General features: G+C 55.4%; 1 protein-coding gene across 2 annotated transcripts; it reads right to left on the bottom strand.

The window, feature by feature from the left end:
- Nucleotides 1–857: 857 nt before the first annotated feature.
- On the bottom strand, nucleotides 858–26436 carry LOC127037047 (transmembrane protein 87A-like). Of its 2 annotated transcripts, none has more exons than XM_050928482.1 (20): nucleotides 26291–26436; nucleotides 22375–22441; nucleotides 18842–18930; nucleotides 17434–17553; nucleotides 17032–17088; nucleotides 14618–14842; nucleotides 13943–14048; nucleotides 12957–13021; nucleotides 11800–11983; nucleotides 10518–10617; nucleotides 9900–9993; nucleotides 8615–8685; nucleotides 7564–7670; nucleotides 7061–7119; nucleotides 6480–6583; nucleotides 4835–4914; nucleotides 3729–3790; nucleotides 3107–3159; nucleotides 2300–2330; nucleotides 858–1036 (listed from the first exon to the last, which is right to left on the bottom strand). In XM_050928482.1, exons 1-20 carry the CDS (start codon nucleotides 26420–26422, stop codon nucleotides 995–997), a joined length of 1848 nt encoding a protein of 615 aa, XP_050784439.1. In that variant the 5' UTR covers nucleotides 26423–26436; the 3' UTR covers nucleotides 858–994. The 2 variants fall into 2 exon arrangements, with proteins under 2 accessions (XP_050784439.1, XP_050784440.1); XM_050928483.1 differs by lacking the exon at nucleotides 26291–26436 and adding an exon at nucleotides 24659–24869.
- Nucleotides 26437–27443: the final 1007 nt, after the last annotated feature.

Here is a 27443-nt window from a genome sequence, read left to right on the forward strand (position 1 = left end):
AGGCTCAGGGAGGACGCGCTGTGCCAGACACTGCCCATGGCAGCAGCTGGGATGCCCGCCGATGCCAGGCCACGGTGCAGCCACCCGGAGAATCCCAGGTTCAGTGTTACCGCCGAGCCAGATCCCAGCATGCATCGCAGTGTGGCGGTGTCCCCTCCCCAGCGCCCGGTGTGGATGCACATGGCACGTGGGTTCTCTCAGGCTCTCTGGGCTGGAAGAGGAAGCGTCCCAGTCTTGGCAGCAGAATGCGAGGGGTCTGGTGCTCCCAACCGATGCCAGCTCTGCCTGTGCAGGAGCAACGCTGGAGGAGAGGGACAGAGACCGTCCCAGGATGCAGCAGGGTACGGGGCAAACCTCGCCTGCAGCCCCAGAAGAGCCAGACGTTCTCCCTACCCTATTCCTGCCCCCATCACTGCCATCTGCACCCAGCGTGCCTCTCACCTTCCCTTACACACCCAGCCCCCACACAAAGCTCCCAGCCTGCCTTCCCATATAAAAGCACCCCATCCCACTTAGATCGACCCCCGAGCAGACACACCCGGCCTTTAGACACCACCCCTGAAAGACAGGCACCCCCACAAGAACCCCATAACAGGTGCACCCAATACGTGTCTGCCTGTCACTCCCCACCCCGCCCGATCCATTAGAAAACCACTTGCACATGTCCAGCCAACGCCGCTCCTCAGCGGGACAGAGGCCCAGAGCGGCCAAAAGCAGTTTCCTTCCTAATCCAGTCTGAGAAAGAAGCTGATCCTGGTCGAGGTGCATTCTGGTCTTCCTCCCCAGATGGGGGCGCTCTCCTGGGGCCACTAGCAGGGGAGAGCTCCCCAGTGCGTTAAAGCCCGAGAATTAGAAACTTAAAGGTAATAAAATAATCTTTTAACCATATACAAATATATATATTAAAAGAAAAACCACCAGCAACTCTCCTTCCCCGACAGGCCATGGAGGGAAGCTGGGCATATCCTGCAGCACGACTGGCCGGATTCCTTTCTCACTCCATCTTGGACATTTCAAATTTCGTGGTCACTATTTCCTGGAGCCGGAGAGAGAAAAGGGCCCTTGTTAGGTCCCACGGGGAGGAGAAGAGTCACCCCCATGCCTAGGACGACTCTTTGCTGTTTCCAAGCTAAACGCTGACATCAAAGAGATTGCTGTGTGTGGGCCACCTCTGGGGTGGGGCACGGCAGCTGATGAACGGGGACCGAGCTACACAACGGCAGAGGGCAGGGAGCAAAGGAAAACCCTGCGCCCGACTAAAACATGAAGGGGACACAGAGGCAGAACGGAGTCACCCAGAGATGGGATCTTGGGTGATCATGAGCAGTCAGTGCCTCTGTTTCCTAGCAGGTCAGAAGACACAAGAGAACAGCGCCCCCTAGTGCTGCACTGCGAGCGGAGAGCACCCCCTTCCCTGCTCTCTGCAGCACTGCGCCCCCTAGTGCTGCACTGCGAGGGGAGAGCACCCCCTTCCCTGCTCCCTGCAGCACAGCGACCCCTAGTGCAGCACTGCAACGGGAGAGCACCTCCTTCCCTGCTCTCTGCAGCACTGCGCCCCCTAGTGCAGCACTGCAACGGGAGAGCACCTCCTTCCCTGCTCTCTGCAGCACTGCGACCCCTAGTGCAGCACTGCAACGGGAGAGCACCTCCTTCCCTGCTCTCTGCAGCACTGCGCCCCCTAGTGCTGCACTGCGAGGGGAGAGCACCCCCTAGTGCTGCACTGCGAGGGGAGAGCGCCCCCTTCCCTGCTCCCTGCAGCACAGCGACCCCTAGTGCTGCACTGCGAGCGGAGAGCACCTCCTTCCCTACTCTCTGCAGCACCGCGCCCCCTAGTGCTGCACTGCGAGGGGAGAGCACCCCCTTCCCTGCTCCCTGCAGCACAGCGACCCCTAGTGCAGCACTGCAACGGGAGAGCACCTCCTTCCCTGCTCTCTGCAGCACTGCGCCCCCTAGTGCTGCACTGCGAGGGGAGAGTGGCCCCTTCCCTGCTCTCTGCAGCACTGCGCCCCCTAGTGCTGCACTGCGAGGGGAGAGCGCCCCCTAGTGCTGCACTACAAGGGGAGAGTGGCCCCTTCCCTGCTCCCTGCAGCACAGCGCCCCCTAGTGCAGCACTAAGGGGGAAGAGTACCCCCTACTGAGCCCGTCACCCCGCTCCCTACAGCACAGTGCCCCTAGCACTACACTGGCTCTGAGGGGAGGGGACTCACTGCCTTGCCCTCTGTATACATAGGTGCTCTTTGGAGCGGGCAAGCTAACAGAGGAGACTCTCTGGGGCTCTGACTAGGAAAAGCAGGGTTACCTCATCGGAGTCCAGCAGAGGTGGTAGCACCCTGCAAGGGGGAAGAGAGGCAGGAAAGGTTAGTTCACGGGATTAATGCACGGACCGACGCAGGGCCTCTGAGGGACCGAAGGGTCTGCCCACCGCTGTTTAATAAAGTCAAGCCCAGGGCACGAAAGGGATCTTACCCCTTGGGGAGAGGGAGGAGAATCTGGACATTGTCCGAGAGGAAATTCAGCCAGGACGCTGGAGCCAAATATATCAAATCCCACAGCCCGGAGCAGGGGATATTGCTGGAGAGGGTTTGGGGAGGCGGGGGTGTCATTTCTCATCCAGGTATTTGCACCTCCTGCTCCACAGCACCCCCTGGTGCTGTGCTGGGTCACTACAGACTCCAAGGGGCAAGCGCCCCCTACCGAGTCACTCACCCTGCTCCACAGCGCCCCCTAGCGCCATGCTAGGGCAATGGGGTCAGCACCGACTCCCAGGAGAGAGTTCCCCCTACTGAGCCACCGCCTCACCCCCTGCAGCACAGCACCCCCTTGTGCCGGACTGGGGTCAGTACAGCCTCAGAGGTGAGCAGCCCCTGCTGATACATTTCTCCAGCACCGGGCATTTCCCCCGGTGGTCTCCCACCCAGGGTCCAGCTCCAAACGTGATCACCATGACAGCTAACAGTCCAGCGCGGCTATAAGAGCATGGCTAGCAATGGCCCTGCGTACGAACAGACCGTCCTCCTCACAGCATCCCCCCACGGGGAAGCTCCCGAGGCTCGTGCGAGAAGATCGGACGGAAGGGCCAGACCTCAGGAATTGCACTCAAACCTACACGTCGGCCATAGACGAAGGGATGTTTTCCTCCACCCATTTCAAATCTTCATCCTGCAAAGAAGGAGGGGCGGGGGGACAGCCAGTGAGTGCTGGAGTCCAGGGGAGCATCCCCCAGATTGGGCGCATCAGCCTGAAGCTTGCAATACCACGAAGAATCCACTGAATGGGAGGGGACAGCACCCTCTAGAGCCACTGAGTGGTGAGTGCAGCAACCCACAGCACAGTGCCCCCTAGCGCCACACAGGTGCATTGGGGTTAGCATTGACTCAAAGGGGAGAGCTCAGCCCTGGCCACTGAGAGTCACCAAGGACAATCCCTGCAGTGTCTTGAGTCTCCCACCCTCATAGTAAGCGGGTCTGACCCTGCTTAGCTTCGCAGCTCCAAGAGGAACACGGCCTGCGGCGCTACAGCTGCAAACCCTGCCCCGTTGCGTGCTAGCACAGGCTGTTCACGCTGACTCGCCCATCTGCAGCCATGAGCAACTTCGGCTGGGCTGTGAGGGGCCGAAAGGGCTCTGATCTGGGGCCAGAGGTGGCACAAGATTCAGAGCCTGACGCCCCTCTGGGCACGACCAGCACGAGGCAGACCAGCACCCCCTTGCCCCCGACCCCATTCCTTACCACTCTGCTGCCTTTCAGGATCCCGTTGACTTCATTTTTTGCACTCCTCATCTTCATCCCTTCTGCAAAACAGACACCATCCCCCGCCCCAAACCAGTGGGTCAGTGAGGGAGCAACTTGGAGCAGACTCCCACCCACCTCCTGCTGCAGTTGCCCAGAGGTCTCGCATTTCATTCATGGTCTAGTGGGCCGGCAGAGTCATTTCAGAGCCAGAGCTGCTGCTCTGTTTGATCCTTCCCCTACCTGGCTGGCAACAGAGGATTTGGTTGGAAGCCACCACTGCCCATCGAACGGGGCTGACCCAACCCCACCGAACGGGGCTGACCCAACCCCTGCGCCGCAGGGATCTTGACACACCACTTAGCCTCACAACCCCTCCCCAGTGTTATCTCTACCTCACAGCAGGGGATGTGACTTTACCAGGGTCACACAGCAGATCAGTGGCAGAGCCAGCCTCGCCAGTTCCAAACACGAGACCCCACTCCCCAGCCAGCTCCAGGAAGAGAACCCAGGAGTCCTGATCCCCGGCCTCCCTTGTTCCAACCACTAGACCCCACTCCCCAACCAACTCCAGGAAGAGAACCCAGAAGTCCTGACTCCCAGTCCTGTCACCACTCCTCTGACCCTTATATAGCACTGCCTACCTCATGCTTACATAGCTGGATTACTGTCCGACATCCTTATCTTTGCGTACAGGGCAAAAATAACCTTGCCCCCTATATAGTCCCCTATGCACATACATACACAGCGCAGAAGCTATGCAGGCAGCAGTGCCAGAAGTCCAACCCTATGGCTGGATCATTCCCTGGTTGTGAAAATTTAGAGCCCTGCTAAGTTAAGGGGAAATCAAGCTCATGCTTCAGGGAGCATGGGTCAGGAAGGGCTTTGCACACCCCACGCTGGTATACACCAATAAACAAACTGGTATTATTGGTGTATGAGCACAAGCCAGCCACACGCCAGGGCACCGAGACAGCAGGGTGAAAGGGAAGGAGCAAAGGGCGTTACTTGAGTTCTGCCCCATTTCCTCCTACCCTGCCCTAAGCAACAGACACCAGAGTCCAGGGTTGGGGTGTGGGAGGAGAATCCTGTTAGATGAGACTTACCAAAGGCCTCGTTCACCATATGTTCCTCGTCCTCGTCCTCTTCCTCGCTCCCTTCATCCACCAGCGGCACAAATGCGTATCTGCCGAGATAGCACAATGGTTCACAAATGCATAGATCGCACAGCCAGGAGGACCGCAGCGATCATCCTTCTGGAGAACCAGCCTTGGCAGAATATGATTCTTTTTTTAATAATTTCAAAGTATATCGATGTACGTTTAAGCACTCCCCCCCTGCCCCATTGTTAGCTACAGTAGAACCTCAGACTTGTGAGCACCAGAGTTATGAGCTGACCGGTCAATCACACACCTCATTCAGAACCGGAAATATACAATCTGCAGCATGCACACGTGCACACACACACACACACCGGTGCTGTGTGAAACAAACTACTGCAAAAACAAAAGGAAAGCAGCATTTTCCTTCTGCATAGTAAAGTTTCAAAGCTGTGTTAAAGTCAATATTCAGTTGTAAACTTCTGACAGAACAACCAGGATGTTTGGTTCACAGTTACGAACATTTCAGAGTTATGAACAACCTCCGTTCCCCAGATGTTTGTAACTCTGAGGTTCCAATGTATTTCAAATTTTCACAGGTGTGCAAAATTCTGGGCTAAGCATTTTTTTAATTTAAATTTTCATGGTTGTGGGAAATTATGGGGGAGCCGGGACAGACGGTTATTTAACGACAGATGCTAAGATTAAAAAAGTAACTCTTTTGTAACTGTTAAAACACAAACTGTCAATATCACATGTCAAGCCATGAGTAAATAGCTTGAAATCAGACGTTAATACGTTCTGAAGCAGCATTTGTCTTCCTTTGCCCAGATGTATATTTCAGTTCTCAGATGGAAGCATTTCTCTCATTGGTTTGCGTATTTGCGGTGAAATCGAAGTTTACTGACATTTACCAATCAAAATCGAATCCTTACAGGACCGTGTGTAACGCAGGCCTCAGGGCTTCCTTAAAATGACTCCTGTTTGAACTAGGGCAGATCTTTCAGAAGATCATGCCAGTTGCAGGAATATTTTTTAAGGGGGCATCACCTGGGGGTTTAATACCCAATGGAGCAGGGCAGGGGATGCAGCCAGAGACTGGGTGGAGATGTGGCTCCATCTTAGCCACCAGATCTCGACTGGCTGCAGGAACGGCTGGGTGGGTTATGCAGGAGGTTAGACCGGATGCTTACAATGGTCCTACGGGACAGTGTGTGTGCTTGAGGGGAACCGAATAATGCCCCCCTTAGTGCCACGCTGGGGTACTGGGGTCAGCAGTGGCTGAATGGGAAACAGGATCCTTCTCCCCACTCCTCCATCCCAGCTCCCGTCTTGAAACACCCTTCCCCCCAACAACTGACCCCTCCCACCCCAGCTGCCCTTCCCTGGCAACAAGCACCCCCCAAACAGCTCCTTCCCTGCTGCCGGGTACCATCCTTCCTAACTGAGGCTGGATCCGACAAGGAGGCTCATCCCTGGAAAAGGAGCCGAGCGCAGATCTCAGCCAAGCCCCAGTCTAGAAGCTTTCACTGCCCCCTCCGCCTGAGTGATCTGCACTGACCTTACAGGTGACACCTGGGTGGGATCTTTCCATTCCCAGTCCCGAGTGCCTGGCAGAGGGGGAAGAAAAGTGAGGGGGAGGTCCAGGCACCTTTGGTTGTTGGCCGAGGGCCTCCACAGGAACATGATCACCAGCAGGATGATGGAGAAGAGGAACCTCCAGAAGGCATCGTCGATCCACAGCTCCCGCCAGTCCTAGGAAGGGGCAAGGGAGTGAGCCAGAGGAGGCAGGACAGACATGGAAGCCCCCTCCTTCCCAGGTCATCCTACCGCGCCCCTGACGTTCAGCCACACAGCCTCCCGTTGGAGGCAGGAGAGTTATGGAGCAACGGGAGGCTTGCCCAGTGAATCTGTGGCAGAGCAGGGAATAGAACCCAGGAGTCCTGATTCCCAGCCCCACATGGGACTCAGCATCCCAACAGTAGCGCCCGTAGAGGAGGTCACAGCTAGCCAGCCACCGGGGCTAGCTGGTTAGATGCTGCAGTGCGGATCTGCAGCTCCGTGCGGCCTCCACAGCCAGCCTAGGCCCAGTTCCTCCCCAAGGGACCCGGCCTCCCCCAGGCCAGGTTCTTGTTCACCGGGTTACTGTGCCGGCCCGACTGCCCGTGGCACCCACAAGCCATGCCAGGGCTGCCCTGGATCAGAGCCTGCCGGCAGCGCCTGGCTACTCACCGACTGGCACTTGGTGAGCCGGAAGGTCTTGGTGGTCCAGATGATGAAGATGACGGATGCTGGGGAGGAGACAGGCTGTTACCAGGGCGATGGCTGCCAGGCAGGTCCTCTGACCCCTCGTTCAGCTTTACCATCGCTACTGGGGGTGGGGGCATTCACTCCCCACAGGATGGGGGGGCAGAGCCCTCCAGGTGCAACCCCCACAGTCCTCACCAGCATGGGGGGCAGAAGCCCCTCCTGGGGCATCCTCAACTCCCCGTGGGCACCAGGGGTCAGCCACAGCCCCCCCAATGGGCACTGGCATCAGCTATCTGAACCCTTGGATTCGGCGAGTCCCAGCCCCCACTCCCTGGGGAGGGCACAAGGGCCAATCATCCCCGCCCGGGCACAGACTGACCCGGGGAAGGGATCCTAGTGGCCTCAGAGCCCTGCCCCGCGGGGTCCTGCGCGCCGGGAGAGGGGGCCCAGCTCTCCGTGCACTCCCCCCGGGGCCCCCGGCTCACCGATCACGGCGAAGATGAGGGTGTTGGTGAAGTGGCGATACAGGGACAGCTTCACCGTGTTGCGTCGTAGCTTCAAGAGCTTCATGGTCTGTACCAGGCTGATGAGGATGTGCAGCTCGTTAAGGGAAAAACCAGGGCATGCCAGGAGCACGAGGGGGAGGGCGGCTGCACCTCTTCGAACTCGCTACAGCCCACACGACCCTCCCCTGCCCATTCTATGGTGTCTGACCTGGGCTCCTCCCCCAGGCATGCCCCATAAACCAATGGGAACTACTGCAAAGCATTCTGGGAGGGGGTCAGGAGAGAATTACCTGTCTCAAGCACCTGGTAGCATACAACACACGTCCAACCTGCCCCACTCCCCAAGGGCCAGGAAATGGTTAATAAGCATCCTCTGTCTCCTGCAGCCCCTTCCATCCCCAAGAGGGGTAAGGGTCATGACCTCCATTTTAGAGACAGGGAAACTGAGGCACAGACAGGCTGCCCCCAATACTATACAGCAAACTCTAGGAATACGACCCAGGAGTTCTGACCACCTCCCTCGCACTGCACAGCTGGGGATAGAACCCAGGAGTCCTGCCTTGTAGCCCCCTCCTGCTCCAACCACCATAGCCAGTCCCACCCAGAGACGGGGATACAACCCATGTCCCCTTGCTCTAACCACTGGACCTCACACTCCTCCTAGAGCTGGGAATAGAACCCAGGAGTCTTGACATCCAGCCCTCACCTGACCACTCTAACCACTAGACCCCACCTTCCCCTTTGGAATGGGGAACAGAACCCAGAAGTCCTGACACCCAGCCACCACCCCACTGCTCTAGCCACTAGACCCCACTCCCCTCCCCGAATGGGGAACAGAACTCAGGAGGCCTGACACCCATTCCCCACTGCCCAATCAGTCCTCAACCTCCCACTGGACGGAGCAGTCGGACGCGGACCCCGGTGGTGCCGGGGACCTGGACGGAGGAGGATCTTAGCAGGCTAGCGAGCGCGAGGGGAGGGGAGGGGAGCCGTGGAGCCGAGCTCGGGCAGACCCACAGCGGCCCAGGATATCCACCAGCAGAGGGCAGAGTCAAGCATAGCCAAAGGGATGGCAGCCAGCAGCACCAGGTCATCCTGAGCCTGAAGAGGGGAAGAAGAGAAGCAGAGAGGTGAGCGGGGAGATGGGAGGAGGCCAAGGAGGGGGTGCAGGGGGACAGCACAGATGGCTGCAGTCCAACCCGCGTTCGTACAGCAGGGGGGAGGCTTCTTTGTGATGGGGTCAGCAGGGCGCAGTTAGTTTGGGATCAAGGAGGGATGCCCCCCCCTTCCCCCCCAGCCAACCACCCCCCCTATGGAACAGCCAGTTAGAGGACAGGAGTCCCCCACCTACAAAGGCCAATCAGAACACTAGCCCCACCCCTTAGGACAATCCCCCCCAGCTAGCCCCTCCCTTCCCTCCCACAGAGAGCCCCAGGGCAAACCTTCCCCTGCTAGGCCCCGCCCCCAAGGTAAGCCCCACCCACTGTGGGGCAATCCCCACCTGGCCCCGCCCTGCTTCTCACAGGGAACCCCAGGGTGACCCCCACAGGCTGTCTCTGGCAAGGCCAGGCCTACTCCAGGCACCCGGTGGCCGGGACCACGAGTGTCGGGACTGTCCCCTGGCTGCCTCCCCACCCCCCCAAGGGAGCCTGCTGTGGGGTGGGGGCCAGGGCAGCAGGAAGGCAGCCCCAGGGGGGTAGGGTAAAGGATATCCACAAGACAATGCAGGAATCGACAAAGGCCAGCAAGATGTTGCACACCAGTGTGGCCGGGCTACCCTGGTCCTGGGCGGAGGGAGGGATGAGCCAGACGCTGAGGGACCATGGAGCAGGGCCAGCCAACCCATCTGCACGGGCCCAGGCCACCCCCCAACTAAGCCCCACCCTCTCCACAGTTTATCCCCGCCCCCAGCATCCACCCCTCCCCTCTCCTCCCCGGCTGCAGTTCCACCAGCCAGCCCCTACCCACACGCCTCCCCGCTCGACACCCCCAGGGCCGGGGGCGAATCCCTCTGGGAGCTGGACCCCAAGAAGGTTCCTCTCCTGCGCATCGGGCTGTCAGGAGAGAGAGCCCTGCCTAGCAGACAGCTGTCCCCAGCAGGGCAGTGCCCGGGGATGCTCCCTGCCCCTCTGCTGCATCCCTCCTGCTCCCGCCGCCCCCAGAAACAACTGCCACCATAGCCCCGTTCAGAGGCCCCATCTCCCACCCGCCGCGGGGCAGCCGGTGGCTCCAATGAAGCACCCCCATCGCTGTCACTAGGGCCGTGACTCCAGGCCGCCCATGGCTGGTGGTGCCCCTGCAAGGTCCCCACTTACCGATTTCACCCGCAGGACACCCTCAATGATGGAGAAGAGCAGGTACATCAGCCCCACGCCCACTACCCGGTTCAGCAGGGCACCCAGCCGCGGCCTGCAGAGAAGCACAGACAGCAGGGTCAGGGTTACCCACGGGGCGGGCAGACCAGGGGAGAAAGGAGGGGCCTCTTCCATGAGATGAGCTGCCCTCCTCCAGCTTCCCCCTCCCCCCCCAGCTTCACACAACCCCCCGCCCCCCCAAACACCTGGAACGGTCATCCCATCCTCCACACACATGGGCTGACCCACCTCCAACCAGGGCCCCCGCCCCCCAATCGGAGTCTGTGCTGACCGTAGCCCCCGATGGCAAGGCACGGAGCCGCTCCCCACAACCCATACGTTACACATGCTACCCTTTCTGCAGGAAGGGGAAGGTGAGCTCTCAGGCTTCAGGGCGTAAACTGGTCATTGGCAGGGGTCAGGAAGGAATTTAACTGCTTGTTCCTAGAAGCAGCATTATACAGGGATCATCCACCAGGGTTCATGGGCTAATCTGCCACACATCACTCTTAAGACTTTTCCACTGGTATTGTCTCACGCACTCTCCCTGGGCCCCCCGCCCCAGCCCCAGGTACTCACTTGACAATGCCGTAACCCAGGCTGGCGATAATGACCAGCACGCGGGCCAGCATACGCTTCACAGCGCACAGCACTTCAGCGAAGATCACGGCCCCTTGGACTGGAACAGGAGAGAAAAGCAATGTCACCACGGGGTGGGGAACGGGAAGATTAAGGCACAAACCGTCACCTCACCTCTCCCTGCCATGCACAGATGCCCCTTGGCCAGCCCTGCCAGGCACAGCCACCTGCCAATCCCTCCTGCCTGCCTGCCAACTTAGCTGCTGAGAACTGGGAAGAAAGGGAATCACCCATAAACAGGATCAGAAACCAGAGCCAGGAGCCATTTCAGGCCCATTACATCGGTCCCATGCCACCCCCTAGTGGGAGCCGGACAGAAGACGCAAAGATGGAAACGGACCTGAGACAATCTGAGCTCGTCCGGTGCGAGGAACAGGGGGTAGGGCTGGGGTCCGGCCTGGATCCAGCGCACAGGCTGAATGTATGTGGCCAGCACGACCCTCAAGGAAGCTTCCAAATGGGAACCAAGCGCAACTGATCCCGGGGCATCTGGTGACAGTGTCGGAGGGGAAAAGCGACCGCGACTCGCTTGCTGTAGGAGCAGCACTAAGGCCAGATGACGACACTTCGGAGGTGTGAACTGGGAGCCGCAAGGAAACGCAGAGAGGAGACAAGGAGGGGAGTGGCAAAGGGGGAGCCTCCTCAGCGAAAGGGGAGCAGATTTTCCCAGCATTTGATGCCCAGCAGAACAAAGCAGTCCCACATCAAACACAGTGTAATGATTATGAAGCGGCAGTGTTCTCCTGTCGGTCTCTACGCAACCCGGGGGGCGGGGGGGGGGGGCCCCGCTGGGCCTGAGAGCAGCAAAAAGGTTTGGGGTCGATGCTGAGAGGGGAGAGCACCCCCTATTGACACCCCTCCCCCACTTTACTCCCCTAAAAGCATTGTTACAACTAGGCTGACCAGACAGCAAGTGTGAAAAATCGGGACAGGAGGTAGGGGGGTAATAGGAACCTATATAAGAAAAAGCCCCAAATATCAGGACTGTCTTTATAAAATCAGGACATCTGGTTACCCTAGTTACAACTGACTGCAAGGGGAAAGTGCCCTCTATGGAGCTCCCACCCTAACCCCTGCAGCACAGCGCCCCCATACGCCTCGTTGGGGTCAGTGCCGAGAGAGAAGGGCGCCCCCTACTGAGTCACCCCCAGGTCTTTCACCCAAGTCCCAGCTAAGGTGAACCCTGCTGGGCGGGAGCTGTGCCAGGGGCCCACGCACTTACCAGACACCCCCTGGCTCTGGATGCTCTGGAACTCGGCGTAGAAGACGGCCTTCTCCAGCATGCCCAGCAGGATGACCCCCCCGATCCAGAACTGGATGCGCAGGATATCCCGCCAGTAGCAGGCCAGCAGCCCCAGCCACAGCACCCCGTAGAACACGTACACGATGCACATGGCCATGTAGAACTGCGGGGCGGGAGAGCAGCACAGCTGACGGGCCTGATCGCAGAGTTCCGGCCCTGGGCTGGAGGGAGTCTGGGGGGCTCCTGGCTCCCCCCCCTCCCCCGGCAAACGGTGCCCTGCGGCCTTGAGATCAGCCCTGATCTGAGGGGCTGGTGCCCCCTAGCGCTGCCCTGGGGCCTACAATGGCTGTGAGGGGAGAGTGTCCCCTATTGGAACGGCCACTTACAGCACAGCACCCCCTAGCATCACGCTGGGGCAGCAGGGGAAGTGAGGACTGCAAAAGGAAAGCACGCCCTACTGGGCCTCCCAGCCCCTGCAGGTCAGCACCCCCTAGTGCCACAATGGGGCATGTGGGTCAGTCCTGAGAGCGCCCCCTACTGAGTCCCCCATTTTGCGGCACAAAACCCCCTCCAGTGCCATGATGCAGCACTGACAGGAGAGCGCCCCCTTCTGAGCACCCCACCCCACTCTGCAGCACCCCCCAACACCATGCTGGGCTCAGAACTGGCCCCAAGACGCCCCATGTCCCTTCCTGCAACAGTGGGATATGCCCCAGCGGTCTCCCTTCCCGGTACCAACCTGACCAAACCCTGCTTAGCTTGCAAGACCAGCCAGCACCCCAGCTTATGGTGCTAAGGGAGAACGGGCTCAGTGGAATGCAGTGGGGTCAGGCAGAGCTGGATGGTTACCCACAAGGCACAGCACCGCTTGGGAGAGGGGTTGGCAAACACGCTCGCCAGGAGGCCAAAAAACAGCCAGCAGCGAGACCCGGCAGGAGCCCCAGGAAAGCTCCTGCAGGGAGCCCAGCCAAAGCAGCTGCTGATCGCCACTTCAAACCCCTGGCATTCATGGGGAGGGGGTGTTAGCACCGCCATGGAGACCCCCAGGCCGTGCTCCCCAAACCATGCCAGCCCTGGGGTCGGGTCCCTCCCCTGAGCCTTGATCCCAGGCCAGGAGCCGTTTCCTGCTCACTCACCGCCATGAGGGGCCACTCAGAGGCGGAGATGTACTGGTAGTGAGGGTGCTTCATCCGGACGTCAACTGGGGAGGGAGACAATGGAGCTGAGCACCGAGAAGCAGGCAGAGGCCAGGGGTCCACCCGCCGCAACAGCGGTTCTCCAATCGTGTTTGCCGCCCCGCTCCCTCCACCAGCTGCTCCCCTGTTCTCTGCCCCCTTCCTCCTGCAGGGATCCATCCCGTTCTCCCCAACCCGTCTCCTTGCTCAGCTCTCCCACCCCCGCTCTCCCTGGGACAGCCCCCTCCATCCCCTGGGAGAGCTGCTACCCCCGCTCTCCCTGGGACAACCTCCCACCAAACCCTGAAATCCCACCCTGCCCCCCAACTCCTCCCCCTCCCCACTGCTCCCCTTGCAACAGCCCCCCTCCCAACCCCATGGGACAGCTGCCACCCACTCACTTCCCTGGGACAGCCACCCCACCCGCTACACCCTCTCCAGCTGGGACAGGTCACCTCCTACACCCACCCACCCACACACCCCCTCACCACCCCAGGACATCCACCCCCCCCTTCCTCCATGCCCCCTTCCCCTGGCCTCTCTACCCCCACCCTCACTCCCCCTGACACTCACCCCTCCTACCCACACACACCCCTACATGCCCTGCAGCAGCTACCTGTCTCAAGCCCACACCCTGTTCACCTGGGACAGCCACCCTGCCCCACCACTCCCCTGAGGAAAGTCCCCCCTCCCCCACAATATCTGCCCCCCCACACACTCACACCCACCCACTTCCCTTGTGGCAGCTCCCTAGCCTGTTCCCCTGGACAGCTCCCCCTCTCTCACAGCTCCCCCTCTCTCACAGCTCCCTCAGGGAGAATCACCCCTTCCCCCACACAGCTGTCCTGTTCAAGGGGCAATAAGACCCCTGCTTCCCCAGTGATTCGAACCCGGGCTGTGGGACCGGAGGGGGGAGGCTGCAGCCACCTGGCTTGGGCTGCGCTTACTTGTGAGCTCCCAGTTCGAGGCAGCTTTTGGGTCCTTGCTCTGCCCCTCAATCTTCAGGATGAACACGTAGGGCCCATCCTCCCAGGTCTCGGCTACGGCATACAGCTGCAAACAGACACGCTCAAGTAACCCACAGGAGGTACTCTGCACCCAAGGGGGCAAACCTTCCACCCTCCCCCGACCCCCATGCTGGCAGAGCAGCAGACACCATCAGGGGTTCTCATTCCCTAGGATGGGGCACTCGTTAACTCACCCAGCAACAGCAAGAGGGGGGGAAGAGGACCTAGGGTGTGGGCTGAGCAGTGAGGAGGGAGGAGCCCTAGTTGCAACCTGGGAAGAAAATCTAAACTGCAGACTACCCTCTGTTGATTTCTGTGTTGGAGGCAAAACCTGAGGGGTGGGTGGACAAACCTGGGATGGTAAATACAACTTTGGATCAGTCAATGACATACTTGAGCAGTGCTGATTCTACCCAGTAGGGGGCAGCAGAGTGTACTGAGGAAGCCTAGCCAGGGCATTATTTGCCAGGCTGCACGGCGGGGACAGAAGATCTACTCGAGGGCTACCTGAGCCTGGATCCATCCAGTCCTACAGACATAAGCAGCTTCTTGAAAGCCACTCGACCCATGACGACAAGCACTCCATGGGATCTGCCAGCTGTCACAGTCACCCACCTCTGATTTGCCCTGTCTCCCTGCTTTTAATTTCTTGGTTCCGTCTGCCTCTCCTGGGCCCCGTTTCTCTCCCTGGGTCTCGCTCGGCTTCCCTGCCGCTTCTGGATTTTTGTCAGGTGGACCAGTCAATTTAATAGCAGACGACTTCGGCTTCCCTGCGGCATCCTTGGTGGCATCCTTGGGCTGCGCATCTGCAGTCCCGCGCCGCTGGACCCTGGTCTCCTGCTGCAGAGTGCAGAAATTGAGAGGCAAGAATGTATGTCTTTTAGAAGATTCTATGGGTGAAAACATGGTGGTGGTGGTGGCGGGACGGTTATGCTCTTTTCAGGGCATCTTTCTGATGGCTAAAGGCCACCGAAAGTGCTTTTATTCTGCTGCAGACATTTCTTCTATATTAGCAATCCAGGTCTTCTCTAACTCAATTTTTTCTCTTGGGAGACTAAGGACAACTGGAGATCAGCAGGGTTAGGACACTCAGCTGAGAAAGAAAGCAGGTTTATTCGGACCGTTTCAAGTGTGGTTTCACATTTAAACTCAAACAGATCGAACAACGGGGAGAGCAAGTCTTTGTGAAATATACCATTCACTGCCAGCAGAGCTCCCAGTCCAGCTCTCCGGGACTTCCAAGGAGACATACAGCGTAGTTAAGGCATAACGGCTATTTTTAGGGTAGACACATACTATTATTATTTAAATTGAAGACACACTCCAAGCCCTTTTATCCCTCACAAAGAAGCAAGAAAAGGCATGAAGTGTGCTGATTGGAAAACAGATGGCCCGTCCTGTGAAAAATAAACACATCAGAAAATAATTCATCCCAAATCGGGGCGAAAAGCCAAATTTTCTAATTTTTTTGCCAAACAAAATTCTGGAAATAAAATGTTTTGGGTCAATCAAAAATGTTGTGTTTCAATAAACTCAAAACATTTCGATAAAAACCCTTTTATACATAAAATAAAGGACGTTTCTAAACCTAAAAGTTTTGATCTTTCATTCTGAAACAGAAAATTTTAGAAAAATATCAATATCCCAATTTTTTCCTCCTGAGAGGAAACATCAAAATCTGTAAGGTTTTGCCAAAAATTACAATTTAATCAAAATGGCATTTTCCAACAGAACACTCTTTTGATGGACATTTTCTGATTGGTTCTAGGTTCAAATCCCAGCTGACTTTTTTACTTGGCTGGACACCGTTAAGAGAGTAAAATCAGAACCACCCTTCTAGCCACTGTACAGGACTTGTTTTAAAGAAGCTTCTTGCCACTAAAAAAATACGGACAGCATGGATGGTGCAGTTATTATTCAGTTATAGGTAGCTGACAAAGAAATTTCTCTCTCTGCATCACATCCCGCTTGTAATAAGAGTCAGAAAATATTATTCTGTTGCAAATGAGAAATAAATATCAGCTCATGCATTTAGGATGGCGAGTGAGGAAGAATCGCTGCCTAGTTGAAATTGCAAGGGGGAAGGACAGGGAGGCAGAAGGAACTGCCAGGGGTAGAATTCAGCTGGGGTACCAGGGCTAGCACACTGACGCTTGGGGAAAATGCTATTGGATCTACAATCAGTCAAGACCTCTTATCACAGAATATCAGTGTTGGAAGGGACCTCAGGAGGTATCTAGTCCAAACCCCTGCTCAAAGAAGGACCAATCCCCAGACAGATTTTTGCCCCAGATACCTAAGTGGCCCTCTCAAGGACTGAACTCACAACGCTGGGTTTAGCAGGCCAGTGCTCAAACCACTGAGCTATCCCTCCCCTCACCTGAAAGACTGTCCCTCTAGGGACACAGTGCTGTGCTGGGGTCAGCACAGATTCAGAGGGGAGAGGGCTCTCTATCGAGCCCCCCACCAACAGCACTGACTGTGGGGAAAGTGCCTTTTACCAAGTCACCTATCCTGCTCCCTAGCGCTGCTCTGGAGTCACCACCCAATTGGGAATCAAACCCCGGTTCCCAGAGCACCCTGGGTTTCCCATTCAAGCCTCAACCAGGGCTGATCCTGTTTAGCTTGTAAGACCTGTCAGGAGCCCAGCAGCACAGCTGCAGGACACAACCAATTACAGATGCACAGTCACACTCAGGGCATAACCTACTACTCAACCCCAGAGCCAGGGGAGCTCAGCAAGCACCTAGATCAGAGCAAAGGGTTGAGCCAGGAAAGGGGGGCACGGGGTGTGATCAGAGCTCTTACCCCAGGGCCAGGGAAGGAGGGGACATCCCCTACGTACCCCACATCAGAGGGCCAGGCAACACCACGCAGAAAGCCCAGAGAGCGCCTGTGCTCTCCCCCCCGCTCAAGCTCCAGGGGGACTCAGCAGGAGCACCCCTCTCTCAGCCAGCTGGCCTCGATGATTGGCCTGAAGCCAGGGCTGTGGGAGAAAAGAGGGGAGCCCGACACTTGGGGTTACCCACCTGCAAGTCCGTGAGCCGATCCAGCCGGGTAGGCAGCTCAAAACTCTCTACATTCAGCTACGAGAGGCGGGAGAAAAGAGTCACCTACAGCAGCTGGTGCAAAGCAGGGCGGCGCCCCAGGGAACCCCACAGACAACGGGGACCCCAGCCCCCTTCCAATGGCCCAAGAGCCTCCAGCTACCACAGCTCCTTCCTGTTTCAAGCAGCAGAATTAGAAACCAACCACCCCCAATCAGCCCACCTTCGCATCCTCCCCCCACCAGGACACCCGCAAAGATGCCAAGACCCCCCGCCTGCCCCTCCCTCCCCCAGTCATCAGACCCACCCCTGTTCCCAAGGGCTCTGTTCTGAGCTCCACTCTCTTTCTGGGGTTTCCAGCCCTCGGCCCCAGAGGGAACTCACCTCCAGGGGGACCGCGTGGCTACAGTTGAAGGGTTTATACGAGTGTAGGATGTACTGGCCAGAGCTCTTCGGCTCCAGCTCGGTCTTGTAATTTGTCAGGTAAGCCTCTGCTCTCTTCTCCTGCAGGGGTGGGAAGAGACTAGGACCGAGGCCCAACGATCTCCCTGCCCAGGGAACACCAATCACATGGTTGCTCCCAATAGCCCATCACCTGCTTGGAAGGCTCCGGCCAACACCCTAGATGGGGGGCAGACTCCTCCCTGACTCCCCCATCCCCACCCCAGGGACAGCCATGATGTTGTGGATCAATGAGAGCCCAGCAGGGAGGGGTCACACTCCCAGCAGATGAGGCGGAGGAAAGAGATCAACCCTTTACCTTCAGGTACCCCCAAAGCTTAGTCTACATGTGGACACTAGGGAAAATTACTGTGAATTAACTCAGATTAGTTAAACCAGATTAATATAAGAACAGCCATACTGGGTCGGACCAAGGGTCTATCTAGCCCAGTAATCTGTCTTCCGACAGTGGCCAGTGCCAGGTGCCCCAGAGGGAATGACCAGAACAGGGAATCATCAAATGATCCATCCCCTGTCGCCCAGTCCCAGCTTCTGGCAAACAGAGGCTGGGGATACCACCCCAGTCTAATAGCCATTGATGGATCTATCCTCCAGGAACTTATCTAGTTCTTTTTTGAACCCTTTTATAGTCTTGGCCTTCACAACATCCTCTGGCGAGGAGTTCCACAGGTTGACTGTGCATTGTATAAAGAAATACTTCCTATTTATTTAAACCTGCTGCCTATTCATTTCATTGACTGACCCCTAGTTCTTGTGTCATGAGAAGGAGGAAATAACACTTCCTTATTTACCTTCTCCACACCAGTCATGATTTTACAGACCTCAATCATACCCCCCTTAGTCTCATAACGGTCCCAAAGCGATTTACACACAATTAAATGACACCTCACAACCCCAGCTCCCACCATCCCCTGCAAGGTCAGCATCATCCTCGTTTCACAGAGGGAGAAACTGAGGCACGGAGCAGGAAAAGAATTTGCCTGGGCTTATAGGGAGTCACTGGTACAGCTGGAAACAGAAGCCAGGAATCCTGACCCCACCTCATGCCCCCAGTCTCATGCACTAACACACCGGACTCCCAAAGTCAGGAATAGAACCAAGGAGTCCTGGCTCCCAGCCCCCTGCTCTAACCACTGGACCGTGCTCCCTCTGAGAGTGTGTGTCAAAGGCCTCTATGCTCAGAGCTCTAACCCCAACCAGCCTGCTCTGAATACCTCCTCCATCCAGTTGTCCCACTTCCTCTGCCTTTCCCAGGCCTTCTCTTCTCTCCACACCTCCCAGCCCTTCCCCCAAATCAGAGCCCAGGCCGCAAGGACACGGAGGTGCTTACGTTCATGTAGACTTCGTTGTGACAATGAGAGCTCCGCAGGTACCAGGTCACGTTCAGGGTCACCCCCGGGGAACACTCCTTCGGCACCACTGCAAAGCAGAGGCACCATCAGCGCCTAGCCAACAGGCACCTGAGACCCCAGCAACAGAGCCGGAGTCATGACTGGCAAGGGGCAAGGCAGGCCGTTTGCATCCTCAGCAAGAAAAGCTGGGACGATATCATCTCTGGCAGAAATATGGAGACAGAACGCAGACCCCTTCTCCCACTGCCAGAGCCTGTGGTGGTCTGATGGGGGTGGGAGAGGGAGACTAGACAGGATTAGATGGACGAGGCAGTATCATTACCCACATTTTACAGATGGCAAAACTGAGGCAGGGGCAGGACTTGACCTGTTCACCCAGCAGGCCAGCAGCTGAGCCAGGAACAAAACCAGCTCTTCCAAATCTCAGTCCAGAGCTCTAGCCACATGGTGGCTTTTTTGGAGAGAGAATGATTTGCTTGGGTCCCATCAGCAGAGGCTGAATCTTCGGGACTCTGCAGGCCCAGGGACCTTGCTCAGTTTGAACAGCAACTCAGGTCTGGGCAGTTTTCCTTTGGGTTTCTCTCGCTTCTTCTCCAACATACAGGCACTAAGTAAAACCAAGCTAAATTCGGCTGCCTGAGAACGTCAACCCCCAACATGTTGCTATCACAGTCCCATGTCAGCAAAGTACCTGAGCACACGCCTAACTTGAAAGTACAAAAGCAGGTACTGCTTATATCTGGGGCTTAAAGCCCCAGCTACCGGATTCATGTGATAGGTGAGAATCAAGACAAACTGGAAAATGGGACGACCTCCTCCCCCCCGAGAGTCTAATACTAGAAATCAAAATGCAAGGTGTGTTTTCATTCATTATTTTTTGAACTCTCATGCTTTGCCAGGCAATCTCGTAAAGTTGGGGGACTCAACTTGCGTTTTTTGAACCCCTGAGCTCAGCAACGCAGCAAGAGGGTCTCATTAGCTTCAGCAGAACAGATTCCATGTCAAAGCTTAGGTACCCTGCTAACTCAGGGCCTATGTTTCATTTTCTTTTGCAATCAAAATTGCTTTAAAAGAAAAAAAAAAAGGACATATTTTGTGATGCTTTGGAACATTCTCACTGGGTCCTCAGAACAAGATGATACATATATATTATGCAACTGTCAATGTGGGACCATCACAAACCTCTGTGTTTGTTTGAAATGTAAACTCTCTCTCTCTCTCCCTGGAGGGCTGTGTCTAGCACAGTAGCTGCTTAAATGACAAATAAAAAAGTAGTGTTTTGATATGATCCAAAGGGCTTTTCAAAATAACATGGTATGTTTAGATGCCCCAGCTCAGTGGATTACAGAAAACATAAGAACGGCCCCACTGGGTCAGACCAAAGGTCCATCTAGTCCAGAATCCTGTCTGTGACAGTGGCCCATGCCAGGGGCCCCAGAGGGAATGATCAGAACAGGGAATCATCAAGTGATCCATCCCCTGTCACCCATTCCCAGCTTCTGGCAGAGGCTAGGGACACCTTCCTTGCCCATCCTGGCTAGTAGCCGTTGATGGACCTTTTCTCCATGAACTTATCTAGATCTTTTTTGAACCTTGTTATGGTCTCGGCCTTCACAACATCTTCTGGCAAAGAATTCCACAGGTTGACTGTGTATTGTGTGAAGAAATACTTCATTTTGTTTGTTTTAAACCTGCTGCCTACTAATTTCATTTGGTGACCTCTAGTTCTTGTTATGAGAAGTAGTAAACCACACTTCCTTATTTACTTTCTCTATACCAGTCATGATTTTATAGATCTCAATCATATCTCCTCTTAGCTGTCTCTTTTCCAAGCTCAAAAGTCCCAGTCTTATTAATCTCTCCACATACAGCGGCCGTTCTATACCCTTAATCATTTTTGTTGCCCTTTTCTGAACTTTTTCCAATCTCTCTCTTTTGAGATAAGGCGCCCACATCTGCATGCAGTATTCAAGATGTGGGCGTACCCTGGATTTATATAGAGGCAACATGATATTTTCTGTCCTAGTATCTAGCCCTTTCTTGATTATTCCCAGCGTTCTGTTCGTTTTTTTGACTGCCGCTGCACATTGAGTGGATGTTTTCAGAGAACTCTCCACAATGACTCCAAGGTCTCCTTCTTGTGTGATAACATAAAATGATGGGGTCTAAATTAGCTGTGGATAGTTGGGATGATGTTTCCCAAAGTCCATTACTTTGCATTTATCAACATTGAATTTCATCTGACATTTGGTTGCCCAGTCAACCAGTTGTGAGAGATCCTTTTGTAGCTCTTTGCACTCTGCCTGGGACTTAACTAACTTTAGTAATTTTTTATCGTCTGCAAATTTTGCCACCTCACTGTTTACCCCTTTTTCCAGATCATTTATGAATCTGTTGACAAGGACTGGTCCTAGAACAGACCCTTGGGGGACACCACTATTTACCTCTCTCCGTTTTGAAAACTGACCATTTATTCCTACCCTTCGTTTCCTATCTTTTAACCAGTTACCAACCCATGAGAGAACCTTCCCTCTTACCCCGTGGCAGCTTACTCTGCGTAAGAGCCTTTGGTGAGGGATCTTGTCAAAGGCTTTCTGAAAATCTAAGTACACTATATCCCCTGGATCCCCCTTGGTCCACATGCTTGTTGACCCTCTCAAAGAATTCTAGTAGATTGGTGAGGCATGATTTCCTTTTACTAAAACCATGTCGACTCTTCCTCAACAAATTACGTTCATCTATGTCTGACAATATTGTTCTTTATTACAGTTTCAATCAGTTTGCCCGGTACTGAAGTCAGGCTTACAGGCTGTAATTGCCGGGATCACCTCTGGAGCCCTTTTTAAAAATTGGCGTCACATTAGCTATCCTCCAGTCATCTGGTACAGAAGCTGATTTAAACAATAGGTTACAGATGACAGTTAGTAGTTTTGTAATTTCACATTTGAGTTCCTTCAGAACTTGGGTGAATACCACTTGGTCCTGGTGACTTATGGCTGTTTAATTTATCAGTTTGTTCCAAAACCTCCTCTAATGATGCCTCAATCTGGGACAGTTCCTCAGATCTGTCACCTAAAAAGAATGGCTCAGGTTTGTGACTCTCCCTCGCATCCTCAGCCACAAAGACAATTCTTTCAATTTATTGGCGAGCTCTATTTCTCCAGATTTAGCATTTCCCTCTCAGGAAAGCCGTGATCAAAGCTTTCAAATCTGGGTGCCTAAAACTAGGCCCCTTAAACTCCATATTTAGGCTCCAAATTAAGGGTCGATCATGCAAAGACTGAGGCACGTACTTATCAGTTTGTTGGAAGATCTTCTTTGAAACAGTTTCCCGTTGGAAAATACCAATTTTTTCAAGGAACTGTATCAACTGAGAGGAAGCTTTGTGCAAAACACTGGGAAAATGTTTTGAAAATGGCCAAACATACCCTAAACGCTGTTTAGACTCTGAAAAGCCCATCCCCGTATAGCGTAAGGAGCCCAACGTTTCAACACATCTGAAGCTACTCACCGTGGAGAGAGATCGAGGAGCCATTGAACATCGTTTTGGAGAACACAAACAGGTTCTTGGTGCTGTTCTGAAAAGGCAGGGGTGGGGAAGATTTGTTTCGATCACAAGGTAAGAAAACACACAGGGAGGGGTTTTTTGATCCCCTAAACAAACCAATGCAAGGACTCTGGAAATATGCACTAGTGAATTATCAAAACTGAGCCACTCGGGGCAAACTGCTTTGCATATAGCCTGGAGTGGAAAAAGTTTTGCATGGCTGCTGCTGGAGAAGGGCAGAAGTGTTAAGAAACAGCAGAGTTTTATCCCCCTGGCTTGTCCTCAGAAGACCCAACAAGAAAAGGCTGTGTTAGGCAGCATGATCCAGGGATTAGAGCATTGGTTTGGTACTAAGGGGACCTGCGTCCCATTCCCAGCTCTTGCACTTCCATTTCCCTTCCCACCCCGTCATGTCGATTTGGATAAACTCTCTTACTAGGGATTTGTACAGCACCTAGCACTACAGAGGGGCTTGGCTGGCACCTCTAAAAAAAGGAAAGAGTACCAGCAGCTTCTGAGCAGTGGGGCAGGGAGAAGATCAGAGGGCTCAAAGGATTGAGGTCACGACTTCAAATCCAGCCTGCTGCTAATGAATAAAAATAAATGGGATTGGACTGTTTGAGGTGGGGTGGGAGATGGTAGAATGTCCCTTGGGAGATGGCCCACAGGGACCAGGGGTGATTAGTGAAAGCAACAAGCTTGGCCACCAAAATGTGTTATTGGCTGGAGATCAAGTGATCCACGCAGGGCAAATTCCTGGCTCACTCCCACAGGTGGTCCGGCCCAGGCAGGGCTGGTGGAAGGTCTCAGGTAGGAAGTTGATCACGTGGGCTGACAAGCTCACACAATTTTTAACAGCATGAACGTGGTTCCGACAAGGTGAAGTAGGCTGGGGAAAACCAGTCAAGCCTGAGCACACCCGGCCACTCTCAGCAGAGGATCTCCAAGGACTTTATGAACTAAAATTGAATCTCAACCTTTCCCCCTCCCCCCCAAAAAGAGATGCACCCAAATCCACAGACAGGGCAGCAAGGAGACATGTTACACCCAGACACAGCGGAGGAGCCACAATGAGAACCCAGGAGTCCTGACTCCCTGTTCCTCTGCTAAAACAACTATGACTTCACTCTGGCCCAGAACTAGGCAGAGGACCCAGGAGTCCTGACTCCCATTGCCCCCCACACCCATCCTACTTTGTGAATAGAAACCAGGTGTCCCAACTCCCAGCTACCTTTCTCTAACAGATAGATCCCAGCCCCATCCCGCCGGAGGCCTAGAACCCACATGCTTCAACTCCCAGCCCCACTACTCTAAGTAGGCCCTACTCCCATCTAGGCATAGATCCCCAGGAGTCCGGACTGCCCACCTCCAAACCACACGCCCATCCAGGGCTGGGAGCAAGATACAGGCACCCGGCCCTAAACACCACACACACTTGGTCTCAGCTAGGTCCTTATTTCTGAAGTTCCGATGACGCTGCCATGTATAACGAGATGTCCCCACTGTGCTAAGATCATCCCATTGTTCTCAATACCTAGAGACTGTACCAGACTTTGAGGGCTTTCAGCGGTGCACTGATCCAATCAAGAGATCTTATTAATGAACTTATTGCTCATAGGGCAACAAGCAAGTAATGACTTCGTGCCTAGATGAACATTAAGTTTTCAAGGTACATATTGACCGAGGTACATTCTATTCAGTTCTTAAATTATGCAGAACAGCACTGATGTTCGCCCGTCAACACAAATCCACCGCCCTCTTTGTAAGGTATGTTCAGCGGCTCTCCAGAGGAAATAACCCATGAATTTGCCATTACAGCCAGATTGCTCCAGAGGGACAGAAGCAAGGAATATTTTGAAGGGGGATATTAACACACTTATTTTCTACCCTTTTCCATCCAAGGAATTCAAAGCCACTTACAGGTGTCAGGGAATTAAGCATCACAACCAACAGTGGAAGGATAGTCTTTTTTCCACCCCTTTCCCCCATTTTCCAGATCGGGAAGCTGAGGAAGGGAGTAACTCGTGAGTGGCAGGGCCAGGAATACAACCCAGATTTCCCAGCTCCCCGGCCTTAATAGGGACACAAAAGAAATGAGAAACTCTGAGATTCTTTATGTTATATAAAGAAGGAAATATTATTTTCCTGTGTGTATTTTATACTAGGAATCCAGACGGCCATGGCATTGAGACAGTGAACTGGGATCCAGGGGATCTGTGTTCAGCTCCCAGTTCCGTGCTGGACTTACTTTACAGAAGTCATTCTCTGGGCATCAGATCCCAACGGCAATTTAGGGACCCAAATCCACCCTTTCTCCCTCCTTTTGTCTGTGTAGATTGGATGTTCTTCAGGACAGAGCTTTCTCGCAGTCTGCACTAAGCCTTGCACAATGGGGCCTGGATCTTGGCAGGAGATTCCAGCCATTGCCACTGTACAGTTATTGTTAAATAATAATCATGTCTTGTCTGACATGGGAGACTTCACAACGACTGGACAACCAGTGGCATGATGACATCGCAAGCCACTGAAAGCTGCAGCAAGTCAAAGAGGGAGGGACTTGTAAAGCAGACTGCTTAAAACTTGAGGGCGTTTGAACACCCCTTTAATCTATAAAGCTACCGCACATGCTGGAGAAAGAACCTCTCTTAAAAGATTCTCACGCATACCGTTAAAAAGTCAGATCTCGCGGTACACAGGCTCCGATCCAAAGACTGAGCCCACGCTAAGGAAATTTCCCACCCCTGCCAATGCTGGAAACCCTAGAACAACCAAGGCCTGCACACCAAGGAGCAGCAGGCACAGGGCTCCTGTCTACACCCAGGCTCCCAAAATTGCAGCAGTGGGATATTTTGATCCCCTTTCCCCAGCAGCAGCCGCAGGTGAAGCGAGGAAGCCACCCACCACCCTTCCTGATGTTCCCCAGGAACAGAACAGACCTAACGTCTCATCTGTTATGAAGAACAAGGCAAAGAAGGAACAGGTGGGACAGCCCAAGTCCTGCCTGGGACACCAGCCCTGCCCCTAGTATGGAAGAACATAGAGGTTCAGAGCAGGGCGCCCCCGCCCCCACCCCCACCTCTCTATAGGGGCCAGGCACTCCCACCCCCTCCCACTCTAGAGGGGCCCCAAGCTGGGCACCTCCTCCTTCGTTCACCCAGATACACCAATCCCTATATTCCACCTCCCTATAGGGACCCAGAACAGGGTGCCCCCATTCTATAGGGGCCCAGGGCCAGGCACCCCCACCCTCATTCTATAGGGGCTATGTTCCCCTACCCCCATTATATAGGGGATCAGGGCAGGGCACCCCGTATGTAGGGGCCGGCTGCCCCCACCTCCATTCTATAGGGGATCAGGGCAGGGCGCCCTCTCTCCCACTCTATAGGGGCTGGGCGCCCCCACCCTCATTCTAAAGGGGCCCAGGGCCAGGCGCCCCCACTCCCATTCTATAGGGGCTAAGTTCCCCTACCCCCATTCAATAGGGGATCAGGGCAGGGCACCCCCTCTCCCACTCTATAGGGGCTGGGCGCCCCACCCCCATTCTATAGGAGCCCAGGGCCAGGCGCCCCCATCCCCATTCTATAGGGGCTAAGTTCCCCTTCCCCCATTATATAGGGGGTCATGGCAGGGGACCCCGTGTGTAGGGGCCGGGCACCCCCAACCTCATTCTATAGGGGCCCAGGGCCGGGCGCCCCCACCCCCATTCTATGGGGGATCAGAGCAGGGCGCCCCCTCTTGTGCGCTCCCCTATACCTAGGGATCGGCCCCCCCCTCTATAGGGGCCCAGAAGAATCCGACCCCCGATCTGTTGGGGGGGGCTAAAGGGGGCGGAGCCTCTGTCGCGACAGGCCCCGCCCCTATCGCGCCGCCGCGGACTCACGCTGCAGCAGGTCACGGTCCAGCGCCCCGGCTCGGACCCGGCCCCGCCGGCCGCCGCGGGCCCGAGCGCCAGGAGCAGCAGGAGGGAGAGAGGCCGCGACCCCCCACCGCCCCGCCGCGCGGCCGCCGCCATCCTCTTCCGGGCCCCGCACCACGTGACCGGCAGGCAGGGGCCGGGGGGAAGTGCCGGCCCCGGGGCGGGGCGAAACACCCTCCCCCGCCAATCGGGAAGCAGGGACCGGGGGGAAAGTGCCAACCCGGGGAGGGGCGAAACACCCTCCCCCACCAATCCGGGAAGCAGGGGCCGCGGGGAAAGTGCCAACTCCGGGGAGGGGCGAAACACCCTCCCCCGCCAATCCGGGAAGCAGGGACCGGGGGGAAAGTGCCAACTCCGGGGAGGGGCGAAACACCCTCCCCCGCCAATCCGGGAAGCAGGCACCGGGGGGAAAGTGCCAACCCGGGGAGGGGCGAAAAAATAATTCCTCCCCTTTGTGATAATAGGGGCTGGGAGGGTTAGGACCCGTCCCAAGGAAGGGTGAAAAATTAGCTCCTCCCAATCCAGGGGCCAGGGAATAGAGTCCCACCTTGAAGCTTTGGATCCACCCCTGACTGCCAGGGGGGAGCTCCCCCTACTGAGCCACCTCACCATATTGCCGATAAACTGGTCCCTACAGCCACTGCCCCCAGGCCCGGGCTGGGCACCCTGGGGGAAGCTTGTGCCCTGCTCTGCCGTGAAAACTACAAATTAAGCTGCCTGCACTAAATGGAAACACGCCAGGTCTCTTCCCTCCCCCCCCCCTGCAGGCTGCATGATGACCTGTATTAACCACCCCAAAGCAGCATCTGCTACCTAAGCCTTTGCTAATTTCACCTCTCGGGCCTTAGGCAACGTGGTCTAGTGGACAAAGCATGTACTGAGACTCAGCTGCCCTGGGCTGGGCTCCAGGTGATGGTGCCCAAGTCCCTTCCCCAGCCTCTGCCTCAGTTTCCCCAGCTGTACAATGAGGATAATGATACTGGTGCCCTCCTTTGCAAAGTGCTTTGAGATCTGGTGTCTAAAAGCATAATAAATAATCCTCAGGAGGGCCTGGTTCTCCAATCCCTTGCACCTAACACCATTCTGGTCTGGGTAGCGTTTCCCACTCATTCTCCAT

Source organism: Gopherus flavomarginatus, chromosome 18 (genome assembly GCF_025201925.1).
Source record: "Gopherus flavomarginatus isolate rGopFla2 chromosome 18, rGopFla2.mat.asm, whole genome shotgun sequence".
In the NCBI taxonomy this organism is placed as follows: Eukaryota; Metazoa; Chordata; order Testudines; family Testudinidae; genus Gopherus; species Gopherus flavomarginatus.

What these genes read in the sequence shown, in the direction of transcription:
- LOC127037047 (XM_050928482.1), bottom strand. Translation starts at nt 26,422, where the DNA reads ATGGCGGCGGCCGCGCGGCGGGGCGGTGGGGGGTCGCGGCCTCTCTCC. An exon ending in GTGTCCTGCGGGTGAAATCG is followed by an intron (nt 8,686 to 9,899) that starts GTAAGTGGGGAC and finishes TCCCCTCTTCAG; the next exon opens with GCTCAGGATGACCTGGTGCT. An exon ending in CTCTGCTGGACTCCGATGAG is followed by an intron (nt 1,037 to 2,299) that starts GTAACCCTGCTT and finishes CTCCGGCTCCAG; the next exon opens with GAAATAGTGACCACGAAATT.